The following is a 15,182-nucleotide window of genomic DNA, read 5'->3' as shown; positions in this document are numbered from 1 at the left end:
TGGATGTTAACAGCTTGATGTTAACATGTTTTAAGGTTGTTTTAAGGTTGTTTTAAGGTTGACATTCATCAGGATGTTTTAAGGTTGACATTCCTCAGGAAAAAAATCTCATCCCGGAGTTGTAGGGACTTGAGTTTCTTCAAGTGCTGACATTTCTATATGACTGGATTTACTCCTCCTCCGTTGGAGACGCCATACTCTATATGTCATTTTTTTTTTCCCCATAAAAAAAAAAAATGGCAGAAGGAGGCAGGGGAGTTTAAAGAAAAGCAAAAGACTGTATAAACAATTTCCATGTTAGAGTGTATATTTAATTCATGTATAGCTAAATACTTTGTATTTGATAAGGACAAATAACAGAAAAACTACACTGTTGAATTTTTTTAACTGCGGTAAAAACCAAGTAATGTAAAATTTATCATCTTAACCAGTTTTAAGAGTACTCAGTAGTTGGGGCACCTGGGTGGCTCAGTGGGTTGGACCTCTGCCTTAGGCTCAGGTCATGGTCTCAGGTCATGGTCTCTGAGATTGAGCTCCGCATTGGGCTCTCTGCTCAGCAGGGAGCCTACTTCCCCGCTTCTCTCTGCCTGCTACTCGCCTACTTGTGATCTCTCTCTCTGTGCCAAATAAATAAATAAAATCTTAAAAAAAAAAGCACTCAGTAGTGTTAAGTATATTCACATTGTTGTGAAACAGATTTCTAGAACTTTTTCATCTTGCAGATCTGAAACTCTGTACTCCGTAAACAACACTTCTTTTTTCTCTCCCCTCATCCCCTGGTAACTGCCATCCTACTTTGTTTCTATGAATTCAACTATTTTAGATACCTCATGCAAGTGGAATAATACAGTATATGTCTTTATGTGACTGGCTTTTTTCACTTAGCATCATGTCTTCAAGATTCATTCATGTTGTAGCATATGACAGGATTTCCTTCCTTTTTAAGGCTGAATGATACTCCATTGTATGATGTCAGTGGACATTTGGCTTGCTTCTATTTTTGGCTCTTATAAATGTGTGGCTGTGAAAATGAGTGTGCAAATATCTTTTTAAGACTGCTGTTGAATTTTTTTGATGAATGGTTAGATTAAATAGCCATTTTATTTTGAAATGCAGAAAATTTTCCTAGTGGAATTCTGAAGAGCTAGATGGAAACATTTTGGTAGAAATTTTGAAGATACTTTGGAGCCTTTTAAAGAACTTTAGTCTTTGAGACACTATTCTTTCTAGTATTTTTTTAATAAATATTTTATTTGAGAGAGAGAGAGAGAGTGCATGAGAGGAGTGAGGGGGAGAGGGAGAAGGAGACTCCCTGCTAAGCAGGAACCCCAATGCAGTGCTTGATCCCTGAACTGAGGGATCATGACCTGAACTGGAGGCAGACGCCCAACCAACTGAACCCCCAGGCACCCCTATTCTTTCTAGTATTAACTTGACTTGAAATATAGATTTACTTTTCTTTACTTTAAGTTTAGGACTAGTATTTCTTTTGAACTAATTACTATAAGTACTATTTATGAGTTCTGGTATAAATGGATTAAACTGAGGAGGAGAAGATAATTTTCTGGCTTGACTGGGCAAGAGTTAAAAATGTAAGATGGGAAGAAGAGGATGTGAAATGTTTAGCACGTAACTGTCTCTTGTTCCCAACCTGAACCTGCTTGGGTGTTCACTATCGCTCAAGCATTGGTATTGGAAAGATTATGTCATAACAGCCTCAACACTTCTGTTTATGGTTTTGTCAGTCACACCACCTCCCAGACCTTCAAATTCAAAGGGTTTATGACTAATTATCGTTTTACTTAAGCATTATATTAACTTTCAGAAGAATTTTCTTGGTGTATATTGACTTTTTTTTTTAAACAATGAGTATAAAATGAAAATTATCATTGGTGTAAGTTTTACCACTCAGTCTTCAGTACGAATATAGTCATTTTGTTAAGTAGTACTTGTATAGTTCCATCAGTGTTTTCCCGATGTGGCCCAGATGTTCATTTTTTTTAACCCTAATATCTACCATTCCAGAAGTGTTTTTTTTCCCAGCTTTAACTGGCTTTATTTTTATTTTTTTTTAATTTTTTATCTTTTTATAAACATATAATGTATTATTAGCCCCAGGGGTACAGGTCTGTGAATCGCCAGGTTTACACACTTCACAGCACTCACCATATCACATATCCTCCCCAATGTCCATAACTCCACCACCCTCTCCATACCCCTCCCCCCGCCACCCTCAGTTTGTTTTGTGACATTAAGAGTCTCTTATGGTTTGTCCATTCCCGAAGTTTTTAAATTTCTTTTATGTATATATAGAGTTGTTAAGATTGATGAAACCACCATAGGCTTACATGTATATATTTAGAAATAATTTAGCTTACCATGTGACCTACTCTTCTGTCCCCTTCTAAACACTTTTAAATAAGATTTTAATAAAATTAATGAAATTTAATTGAAATTTTATACTTATTAACATTTCTATTAAAATTATACCTGACATGCGAGATGAGTTATTTTCAGTTTCAGGATACTTGTTGTATTCTATCAGTATTAGGAATGAATTCTGGAAAGTTAGTAAGTTTTCCTTATTATTATCTTGAATTCTAAATCTCAGATACAAATCCAAGCCAGGTATTAATTGACAGAAGGCAGATTGCGAACAAATTCAGAGAAATTAGGTTTCAAATTATCTTGTAGCTTGCATTAATTAAAGAAAAAACTTGCCGAGAAAAAGGCAGGTTGCTTTTTAATCATGTTTCACTATTTCCAAAGAATTAGTTGAAACCAAAGCTGGTAATAAATTGTGTGAATAACATGCTACGTTTAGAGAGAGAAAAGACTATTTTCCAAGACTACATCACTAATCTTTTTTTCAGCAGTTTCTAAGTCATTTCATTAGAAATTGTTCCTTCTTGCAAGTTTAGACCTAAATAAATACACTTATCCTTTAAAGGCTGTCAAGGTTGCTTCAGAATTTTTATAGCTCTTTGCAGACATTCCTGGCTTGGAGTGACTGAGTGCTTCCTTAGGCTATTTAATTAATACAATGTAGATTGCATTCTTCTTTAAAGCAAGTTGTAACACTTAAATTTGTTAATTTAATGGCCCAGTTCATTGTTGATTAAGCTATCAGAAACCAAATTACTTTTATCTCAGAACCAGCTGATTGTCTTATTTCACTGATAGGTATGAGATTCTGTAAATATGCTAATTTCTTTTATGATGAGCATCCTGCTGCTCTCTTCTGCATACACTGTATAGTACTTTTTATTCATTTAGCAAATGTTTGAGCATTTACTCTATCCCAATCACTGGGCCAGGTGCTTTCTCAGCAAATTTTAGTTTTTAGGGTCTCTTATTAAATAACTTCGGGATGTCTGGGATTTTTAAATCAGATCATTAAATACATTTTTAAAAGGCATCATGTTAGAGGAAAAAATATTTCTTTGAAGCTATTAGAAAAGTAGTGTCAAAACACTACTCATATGTTACTAATGACCATGTATTTATTTATGGAAGGGTGGCAAGATATATTTTACCCAAGTATGAGAATTCTTTGGGGAACGTTCAAAGCCAGTTCTATTGGCTCTGATTAAAATAAGCAGAATAAATAAATCCCTACACCAAAGGACTGGTGCTTCTCTTATTCTCTGCCCTTCAAAATTATAGAAACAAAGTTTTCAAAGCTTGGATATTTTACAACTATAGAACTGAAAGAGTGCTGCAGGGTCAGATCAGCCATGATTCATTCAGTGTAAGTCACAGATATTTTATAGAGAGAATATAGTAGTCCTTGAAAACAATAGCCTCAGAAGGCCAGGTGTTAAAGCAGTTATGAACTAGTACCAGTCTTGACTATAAGAATTAATTTTCTATGTGAAGGGCTTTAGGAGGTAGAATTTTGCTGATACTGGTTTAGTGGCACAAAGATGGACATTTTTGCATTCTTTCAGCTGAGGTTTGCGATTTCCTGGGCCTTTTTTTTTTTTTTTTTTTTTTTTTAAAGCCCAATGTAGGGCTTGAACTCCTGACTCCAAGATCAAGGGTTAAATGCTCTACCCGCTGAGCCATCCAGGCATCCCCTGGACCTTTCTTTGATCTCACAAGGTGACTAACCATTATGTCTGTTTTCCAGACAAAACATAGGAGAGAAGGCTAAGGGCAAAAAGGCTGACTGGGCAACTTCCAGATATATCTCTGGCCACTCTGTCTGCACAGGAGGCTAGGAATTGTAATTATCAGCTACACCTACTGTGCGAAGTTCTGTTAGTAAGAAGGAGAGAGTGGGTATGGGATAAGGTGGGCAATTAGCAGTCTGTACTACAGATATTATCCCACGACCCACTGCCCACAGAGGCACAAAGCAAAACATTCCTCTCTCCCTGATAGCGCACATGGACTTCTTATCCATGAATCGGTCTCCAGCTTTCCGAAACTTATTTCTCTTTTCAAATTATACTCTCTCCTGAATTTGCAGTGTTTGTGTAGGTCCCCCAGTTTGAATTCTCTGGAAGCAGGATGGTACAGTGGAAAGAGTGCTGCACTTAGAATCAGGGAACCTGATGTAGTAGTTGAGCTCATCACTGGTGTGTTGGACCTCGTTATCTGAGCTTCCTGTTCTTCCTTCCTTTGGATAATGGAAACAAAATACCTTTTCTGCCTGTGTTTTGTAGGTTTCTTAGAGGATCAGATGAGCAATTTTAATATATACAAAAGTACATAGCAAATAGTAAAGTAACATATGAGGAAATGTATTATTATGGTGATGATGTTCAAAACCAAACTCTTCATCTTCTCACCAGAATCAGCTGCTGCTCCTAAGTTTTTTTTAAAATGTCAAGTCACAACATCTGGAAACCTCAGTCTCCTTTATGGCTGCATATACCTCCCATCCCACATCTTTGGTTGTAATAGTCTTTGATATTTTTCTCTTAGTATTTCTATACCTCTGCCATCTCTGTCCTCCTTACTGCCCCCACCTTGTTGTTCAGGGCCTTACTGTAACACTTCTTACTGGGCTAGTACAGTAGCTCTCTGAGTCAATTCCAGTTTCTACATCTCCACATATTTCTACATAGCCCTTATTTTTATTGCTAATGGATATAATGTACCATGGGAACATTTACATAATATTTAGTAATATTCAGTAAATATTTTTCTACTTTTAGACATTAGGTTGTTTATATTTTCAGTTTTTATATTATGGTAGTAGATATTTTATGTGTATGTGTATACATATATAATATATATGAATATGCATATAGCTGGTGATTACTTTGTTAAAAGCAAATTCCTATAATATGAGTTACTAGGTTAATGGGTGGTTGTTTGAGACTTATGCTTCATTTTTACAGTTGTTTGCCAAAGGATAGTACTAATTTATGTGCCACAAACAACAGAGGATTGTCATGAATGTATTGCAGCTTCTCACAGTCTAGCAAAACTTAAAAGATATATAATAAAAAACTCAGCTTGTCCATTTTTCATGTATACAGAATCCGGGCACTCCAAGTCTAGGAAAATTTGGTGGGTCGTGATCCAGGTAACTTTGTACGTCTATTTATAGGCGAGTATGGGTCAATACCCCTAATGTGAATTTATCAAACAAGTGGAAAGCAAGAATCTCAAGGAAAGATAGAAAATTTTGTTCCTGGTCCTGTTTCCCTTATAGGCTCTTCAGCACTTAAAGATGAGCTTGGGGCTTCGTTTACTTGGAGATACCCAAGGGTGCCTTCTCTCTCCCTACCCTCACACAGCCCCCAGCTCTTCTACTGTCCTTCCCCTCTGAGTATCCCCCCTTGTCTCCTCACTTGGGAGCCCTGACTGTGTAGACAGGGACAGGCAGGCCTCACATGTCTTGCTTACTTTCATCAAGGGTTTACAGAATGATTCGGAGTGTTTGCCCTTGTTTGAGCAAAGGAGCTAAATTGACTTAAATTTTCATTTCTTTAAAAACAAGCCTTACGGGGCACCTGGGTGGCTCAGTGGGTTAAAGCCTCTGCCTTTAGCTCAGTTCATGATCCCAGGGTCCTGGGATTGAGCCCCGCATCGGGTTCTCTGCTCAGTGGGGAGCGTACTTCTTACCTCTCTCTCTCTGCCTACCTCTCTGCCTACTTGTGATCTCTGTCTTTCAAATAAATAAATTAAAAAAAAAAAAAACAAGCCTTACATTCAGACAAGTACAAATTACTCAAGTTCCTTGAGTAATCCCCCTCCCCATCCCTCTTCCTTTTATCAAAAAGTTTAGAAGAAACTTGGATGATGGGAGAATTTGGATTATTTATGAGCTTTTTTTTAAAATTAAGTATAATTATAAAACAGATAATGAATTAGAGGGTTTAGCTGACTATTCTAGAGAATCAAATCTAGAGAATCATGAATATTTGCTGATGATATACATATATATCTGGATTCAGAATATGAAGCATTTTTTTGACTTTCCAAAAAAACTTTCATTTTAAGATGTCTTTAAGGAGAAACTTACCTGTTCTTTTATTTAGCACGTACTTATCATTACCATCCTATCCAGGATTTACAGTCTGATTCTGTGAAATTTATTGAAATAATCAGTAAATCACAGTATTTATATATATCCCATATCCCTTATACTGTTTGTAATGCAATTGAAGTCAAGGATTAACACTTATACCCATCCTAGTACATCTTTTACCTTTTAAAATCTTGAAATGAAAATAATCCCCCCTCCACCCCTTTGACTGATATATGAATTCAGTAGTCTTTTTGGGTAAACACATGATATGGCAAGTGGAATTATTCCTGACTCTGGCAGCTCTAGTTCTAGAGTAGTTCCCATCAGTATTTCATATACAACCCTCTATTTAGGAAATAGTTTTCAAAAAATTGTGTCTTTTAATATTTAAATATAGTTAGAAAGCTTTTTAAAAAAGAATTTTTGACAATGAAAATTGTAAATATTTTCCAACATTTAAAATGTAATATGAGAAAAATCACTCAAGAATTATGGTTGTTGAGGTCAAATATTTATGTAAATAGTAGTAATGAAGTGTAAAAGGTAGTATCATTGCATAGAAAGATTTATTGTAATAGAAATGATGTTAGCTATTTTTCCTTCATGTTATATGAAATAACTTTATCGTACTCTCTATCTCTCTCCCTAGGTGAACGTGTCAAACCTTTTACGCCAGAGAAAGCAAAAGAAATTCTAATGTCTTTACAACAACCTGCAGTCTTCTGTAACATGGCTTTTGATTGGCCAGCCCAACACTGGACTGTTAAACACCTTTCTGAAGTCCTTCCTGGCAAGCAGATACGATTTAGGATGGGAATGAAAAGAACAGATACAGGTTAGGACTACAAGTAATCATCATAGGTTGTCTTCAGTAGCATTCCCATGGTTCTTAGCAGTAGTTTCTTTAACTCTAGAGAACCCTTTGTTTCTAATCCTGTTTTGGCCATTTGCAGATGGGAAAGTTTTATTGGAAGTTTTAGAAGGACAGTCTGTGTTAAGATTTTTTTTTTCAGACAAAGCCTATTGTTGATAACCTTCTATAGTTGTTGATAACCTTAGAAGTTGTATTTGTTCAGGTTCACTGAATGTGGTAGATACTTAATATTTGTGAGTGTGTTATTATCTATATTCCCCTGGGACTGAGAAAGATGATCACTAAGCTTATGGTCCCTTTTACTTTTGACTCATGTAGAATGTATCCTTTTGTTTGTGGCTTGAGGCACTATATTTATTTATTTATTTATTTTTAAAGATTTTATTTATTTATTTGACAGATAGAGATCACAAGTAGGGAGAGAGGCAGGCAGAGAGAGAGGAGGAAGCAGGCTCCCTGCCAAGCAGAGAGCCTGATGCGGGGCTTGATCCCAGGACCCTGGGATCATGACCTGAGCCAAAGGCAGAGGCTTTAACCCACTGAGCCACCCAGGTGCCCCGAGGCACTATATTCATAGTGTTTACTCTTGGTTGTAATTTTATCTCTCTCCTCTATCAGCTGCCTGACCTCTGTGATACTGCATAAATATGAAAAGTGTGTAAAGCTTTCTTATCCTCTTAAGCAGTTAGATTTTGCCAGCCTCTTCTTCTTCCCTGGAGACTTGTAACATTTTGATATTTTGCCTTGTAGTCAGATAATGCAGTTACTGTTAACTCTAAAAATAATTAATTTAAAAGAAAGAAACAGTGCTGTTTTTGATCTGAAGGAGTCTATAACCATTATCTGGCTTTAGAATGTGTTTAACTTCTATTTTGTAATTGAGTGTCTAGAGTTTGGTAGTCTAGAATTTCATAATGTTTGAAGCATTGCTGTGAAGTGGCTCTATGAGTATCTATTAATAACTCAGAAGGAACTAGAAAATTACCCCATTTCCCTACTAGCTTCTCTAAACTTTTTTTCATGTTGACCTTCTTGTACATCTTTCAGGAGTTACTTGGTTTTTGGTGTCTAGAACTCCCTTATACTCACAACAGGTAGAGGAGGCTTAATACCTAGCACTCTTTAGCATCTCATTCTAATCACAGACCATAATGTTTACTGTGTTTTAAAATTAAGTGCTAGATGAGCAAAAGGCATGTAAAAGTTTAGCTTGTGCTTTTTCTTTCCCAGTTTTAGTCAAATAAATCTCCCATCCTCTGAGGTTATTAGACAATTTGGAGATAAAGAGGAACTGTAATTTTTTTCACACACCTGGTTAGACTCCAAATACAACACGACTCCTAATTGCTAACAGTTACTGAGAGCTATTGTGTTAGGCACTCTTCTGAGTGCTTTATACATATTAATTCTCTTAATCTTCTTCAAACCCTCTTTGAATGGTACTATTATAAGCCTATTTTGTAGATGAGGCACAGTGATTTGACACATTCAAGCTAATACTTAAGCATTAAAGGTAAGTGAAAGGTCTCTGCGGTTGTGAGCAACTGCTCTGTTTTTACTGATTTTTTAAAAAATTTAGATACAATTCACATAACATAAAATTTATCATTTTAAAGTATACAGTTCAGTGGCTTTAACATATGCACGATGTTGTGCAATCATCATCACTGTCTAATTCCAGACATTTTATCACTTCCTAAGGAAGCCCAGTACTCTTTAAGCGGTCAGGTCACTTCCGTTGTACATATATACCACATTTTGTTTATCCATGCATCCATTGATGGACATTTGGATTGTTTCCACTTTTTGGCTATTATGAATAATGCTACTATGAACATTTATGTACAAGTTTTTATATGATATGAGTATATGTTTTCACTGCTTTTGAGTCTATACCTAGAAAGGGAATTGCTGAGTCATATGGTAACTCTGTGTTTAAGATTTTGAGGAACTTGGACATTGGAGAGGGGAGGCGAACCATATGGACTCTGAAAAACAACCTGAGGGTTTTGAAGGGTCAGGAGTGGGAGGTTGGGGCAACCTGAGGGTTTTGAAGGGTCAAGGGTGGGAGGTTGGGGGAACAGGTGGTGGGTAATGGGGAGGGCACGTTTTGCATGGAGCACTGGGTGTTGTGCAAAAAGAATGAATACTGTTACGCTGAAAAATAAATAAAATGAAAAGACATAGTAAAAAAAAAAAAAAAAAGATTTTGAGGAACTGCCAAACGTTTTCCAAAGCAGCTGAACCATTTTATGTTCCTACCCCACTGTATGAGGGTTTTAATTTCTCTATATCTTTGTCAATATTTACCCTATTTTTTATTCCAACCATCCTGGTACAGTATGAAGTGTTATCTCATGGTTTTATATGCATTTCCCTAATGACTAATAATATTGAGCATCTTCTCATGTGTTGATTGACCATTTGTATCTTTTTTTGAAAAAGGTCTATTTAATTGCTTTGCCCATTTTCTAAGATTTTATTTATTTTTGTGAGAAAGAGAGAGAGAGCAGAGAGAATGCAAGCACACAAGTGGAGGGAGAGGAGGAGAGAGAAAAGCAGACTCCCCACTGAGCAGGGAGCCCCATACCAGATATGATCCCAGGATGCTGGGATCATGACCTGACAGAAGGTAGAGGCTTACCCAACTGAGCCACCCAGGTTCCCTGCCCATTTTCCAATTGAGGTGTTTTTTGGTTTGTGGGGGAGGGTAGGTTTGGTCTTGCTGTTGTGGAGTGTTTTGGGTTTTTTTTTTTTTGTTATTGTTGCTGTTGTTTTTTTATTATGTTATGTTAGTCACCATACAGTACATCATTAGTTTTTGATGTAGTGTTCTAAGAGTCATTGTTGTGTAGTTTAAAAGAGATCTTTACAGGTCTTTCTCAACTAATGATGTCCCAATAAACCCATCATAAGTTGAAAATATCTCAAGCCAAAACTGCATTTAATACACTTAACTGGACACATGGGTGGCTTAGTTGGTTAAGCGTCTGCCTTGGGCTCAGGTCATGATTACAGAGTCCTGGGATGGAGCCCCACGTTGGGCTTCCTGCTCAGCAGGGAGTCTCCTTCTCCCTCTGCCCCCCTCCCACCCCCGCTCAAGCTCTCTCTCTCTCTAATAAATAAATAAAATCTAAAATAAAAGGATACATCTAGTTTACCAAACATAGCTTGGCCAGCCTACCTTACATGTGCTCCGAACACTTACTAGCTTACAGTTGAGCAAAATCATCTAACACAAAGCCTTTTTTAATGATAAAGTATTGGATGACTCATGTAATTTATTGAATATGGTAGTAAAAATGAAAAACAGATTGATGATATGGGTACAGAATTGTTGTAGGTGTATCTGTTGTTTATCCTTGTAATGGTCTGGCTGGGAGCTAGCTGTTGCTTATTGCCACAGTTCAGTGTCATAAGAGAGTATCAGTACATATCACTAGCCAGGGAAATGGTCAAAATTCAAAATTTGAAGAATGGTTCCTACGGAATATGTATCACTTTCCCTCCATCATAAAGTTGAGAAAGCATTATGTTGAACCAATGTAAGTAGGAGACTCTATATATTCTGGATGTTAAATGCTTATCAGACTAAGGAATTTTAAATATTTTCTCCTATTCTGTGGGTGTCTTAATTGTTCTTTTAAAACGTATTTCTTTCAGTATAAATGCAGTACTTCCACAAGCAGTAGAGGGTAGTGGTATTAGAGTACTAACTCCTGAATCAGCTTGCCTGGGTTCATATTTTGGCTTACCATGTGACTTTGGGCAAGTTACCTTACTTCTCTGTATCTTAGAAATGTTTTCAAGATTAAGTGTGTTTGTATGCATAAAACATGTAGGACAGTTTCTAACACATTGTAAATGCTTAACAAATATTATTTAGAAATAGAAATAATTAAGAAATAAAAGTATGACTTCCTCATTATAGAGAACATTAAAAAAAATGGGAAGATCCAAATAAATTTAAAAACACTTTGTCCTTATGGACACTGGGGAGGGTATGTGCTATGGTGAGTGCTGTGAAGTGTGTAAACCTGGCAATTCACAGACCTGTACCCCTGGGGATAAAAATACATTATATGTTTATAAAAAAATAAGAAATAAATAAAAAATTTAAAAGAAAAAACACTTTCTCCTATTACCAAGAGAGGACCACTAGTTACATAAGCTTTTTTGTGTTTTAAAAATACACTAGTTACACAGGCTTTTTTTATTTTAAAAATAAAGTTATATTAATTTTCACAGCCTGCTTTTTTTTCCCCTTCACATGTCCCGAGCAGTTTCTCTTCATGTTAAATGTGATTTTTAAATGGCTAATACTCTGTTGTATGCTAGTATCATAATGAATTTGAATTTTTTTCCTGTTTTGATTATTTAGATTGCTTAGGATCTTCAAATTTATAAATAAGACTGTAGTGAGCATCATCGAAAACAAATCTTGTTCAGGTTTCTGATTATTTCCTGGGGATAGATTCCTAGAAGAATGACTGTGTCAAAGGGTGTGAATGTTATCACGAGTAGCAGCACTATGCATGAAGCTTCTTACCCAGAAACCTCTGAGTCATCTGATTGCCCCTCAAAGTGGTGTCTGGTGACCCTGTGACTTAACCCTGAGTATGTAGCATATCCACCTGCTTCTCTCACACCCCAGGGCCATCCTCTAGGCAGGGTTGCCCTGCTCTCTCTCACCAACATAGCGGCAGTAGTCTCATCCCTGGTCCCTCTGCCCCCTTTCCAGCCCATTTTTCATATTGAAACCAGAGATAATTTTTTAAAAAAACAAGTCTCATCCTGTCTTTCTGCTTAAAACCCTTAGGTGGCTTAAGCCTTACACTAAAGGCCAAAATTTTTGTGTGGTGTAGAAGTCTGTCTTTGCTTCCTCAGCTTAATCCCTCTCCCTGAACTCGGTCCAAACAAGCATTTTTTTTTTTCAGCTTTTTGTATTTCCAGAAGTTTGCTTCTCCTTTGTTCAAGGCCTTTGCATGTAGAGTCCAGCCATTCTTCTCTCCTTTCCCTTTTTCCCCTTACTGCAGCTTTCCCTGGTTAACTCCTCTTCTTCCTTCAGATCTTAGCTCGAATGTCATTTCCTGGAAGTCTTTCCTGATCACACAGCACCTCTGCCACCCAAATCAGGGCAGCCACTCAGCTGTCTCTGAGCACCTTGTATTTCCCAGGAGCACTTAGCTTAGACTCACATGGTTAGTCTGTAAGTAATTAACTCTTTCAAGTCTCTCCTCCCCTCAAGAAGGCCACCTTCGTGAGGGTTAAGGTCAGCTCTCACCATGGGCTGAGCACCAGATGGACACTCAGGTATTTGTGGAATAAAAGAATGAAAGGCCTTTGGTGCATATGGCAAAGTGCTTCACAGAAATGTGGTTTACATGTACTCTCCTGTCAAAACGTGTGAGGGTGCCTGTTTTGCAGTCCTTTCCCCAAACTGAGATTCATGCTTTGGGGGGGAAAAAAAGGACTGGTATTTATATATAGTCCATTCTCATTAACATTTTATTCTTATTTTGTTTACTTAGACATTCTTTCTGTATCTTAAAAATAGGCAAATATTCTAATATTTTCTCCTAATAGCTTGATTTTCCCTTTACATTTTACTCTTTATCCTTTCCGTGTTTATTTTGATGTATGGTATTCACTGACTTTTTTAGGTTAAGTTGGAAATAATAATACCTTTTATTTCAGTTCCATATACTGAATAATTCTTTTTTTTTCCCCTACTGAGTTTGAAATCATCTTTATTATATTACTGTATTCTTACGGATTCCAACATCTGTTTTTGGAACATGTATTGAGCTATCAGTTTGGAAGCCAGTAAAACGTTATTTAAATGCTATTTTAGCAACTGATACATATTTTAATATTTGGAAGAACAACTCATCCTCCCTAATTACCCTTATTTCTCAGTATTTTCATAGATGTTATTGAATTTTAGTCCTCTAAATGAATTTTAGAGTTAAATAATGTACTCATATTAAACAAATCCTATTGGGATTTTAAGTGAAAATTCAACAAGTGCAGTAAGTTAACTCAGAAAGAATCTACCTTGTGATAATACTGTTATCTGCCTATGCTAGAGCATGTCATTATCACCTAGAAAGTCCATTTCATCTCTCAATGAAAAGATTTGGGGTTTTCATATGGTTCTACAAATTTCTTAAAATATTAATTATAAATATAAACTTTTTATAGCTGGGATAAAGGAAAGTATTTTTACCTATTACATTTTTCTAACTAGTTGTGATGACTAGATTTTTAAAAGCCATTTTTTGTATGTTTATTTTTTATCCTGCTATTTATTAGTGTATGTAATTTTTTAGTTTATTCTTGTGGGTTTTCTAGGAAGACAGGCATCTGAAGACAGGCTTCTGATCTTACAATTAGTGATAACCTTGTTTCCTTCCTATTGAATGTATTTCTTATTTTTGTTTTGTATCTTGGCTTGAGTTTTTCTAGAATGCTGAGATAATATTATTAGTAATTATACTGTTTGAATTATATGTATCTCTTAGTTTATTTTTCAGAAGCCGATAACAACATCTCACAGCTCTTTGAGAGATCATCTTTGAGATGATTCTGGATCAAATTCATTTGATCATATGGGCCCAGTAGCATGGCAGTAATTTTGGAGAAATAGTGGTAGAAATAACCCAAAGCATTTGTAGATGGGGGTGCAATGATGGTCAAAAGCACACCTGCCTTCCATGCAGTGTTTCTTGCTTGTAAAATGATGAAGTCTAGGGGTGCCTGGGTGGCTCAGTTGGTTTAGCGGCTGCCTTTGGTTCAGGTCATGTTCCCCGGGTCCTGGGATAGAGTCCCACATTGGGCTCCCTGCTCAGCAGGGAGCCTGCTTCTCCCCCTGCCTGCTGCTCCCCCTGTTTGTGTTCTCTCTTTGTCAAATAAATAAATAAAATCTTTAAAAATTTAAAATAAAATAAAATGATGAAGTTTAACAAAATGGAGAAATATTTCTTTCCCTACTCTGAAAAGCCCATTTTTGGACTCCCTTTTATGAGAGTTAGAAGCAAACTCAACTTATACACTACTTCCAAATCCTGAGCTCGGTTGAGCTTCTTCTTACCTAACACTTTGACAGTAAGTGGGATGAAAATTGTCGCTGCCTAGGCTACTTCAATGTTAAATGAAAGAACAATAATAATAAAGTTAGAAAGGAATAATTGCACTGCAAGAAATAAACTAAGAAGAACTGTACTACCCAGAAAGAAATTGTCATGATAACAGAATGAAAACAGTACCTTTGGTGCTGCTACTTCCAGGAAGGAAAAATTCAAGATTCTATTTTGAAATCACTATGTAAATGTAAAGAAGTCTGTCATTTCCATTCATTCCATTCATTGTAATTTTCTCCTGACAGTTAAAGTTCTCACATGTAATTTTTGCCCTTTTAGATTTTCATTTTTTAAAGTACAGAACTTGCTGTGACAGAATACAAAGTCTCCTGATAAGGCTGCAATGCAGACATGCCTGTGAAAACTGGCCTACTACTGTACCCCCTAGGGACAAATGTCTCAAGTAATGGCTTTAGTATTCAGTTCGATCAGTTGGATTGAATTTTATGAAGTGAAAGCTCTTAAGACAGTGTAATGACTTCAAGCTTCCATTGGAGCTTACTGAAATGACTATAAAATGACTCCTGTTTCCCGGAACCATGCAGCTTTCTTGCCACATGGGTTTTGTTTGTTAAAAAAAAAAAAATGTATTCATATATTGTTGGGGTAAATTCTTTTTTTTTTTCCAAGATTTTATTTATTTGAGAGAGGGTCCAAGTGGAGGGGAGAGGCAAAGGCA

At 36.4% G+C, this 15,182-nt stretch overlaps 1 protein-coding gene across 1 annotated transcript in view; it reads left to right on the top strand.

Moving 5' to 3' along the window:
- The window catches only part of HSPBAP1 (HSPB1 associated protein 1), a 61,266-nt gene that overhangs the window by 6,380 nt on the left and 39,704 nt on the right, over positions 1-15,182 (top strand). Inside the window, exon 2 of the mRNA XM_046001620.1 lies at positions 7,137-7,322. Coding sequence (XP_045857576.1) covers positions 7,137-7,322 — 186 coding nt within the window. The remainder of the gene's footprint in view (positions 1-7,136; positions 7,323-15,182) is intronic.

Source organism: Meles meles, chromosome 4, assembly GCF_922984935.1.
Source record: "Meles meles chromosome 4, mMelMel3.1 paternal haplotype, whole genome shotgun sequence".
In the NCBI taxonomy this organism is placed as follows: Eukaryota; Metazoa; Chordata; class Mammalia; order Carnivora; family Mustelidae; genus Meles; species Meles meles.
This window is presented reverse-complemented; position numbering and strand designations above follow the sequence as displayed.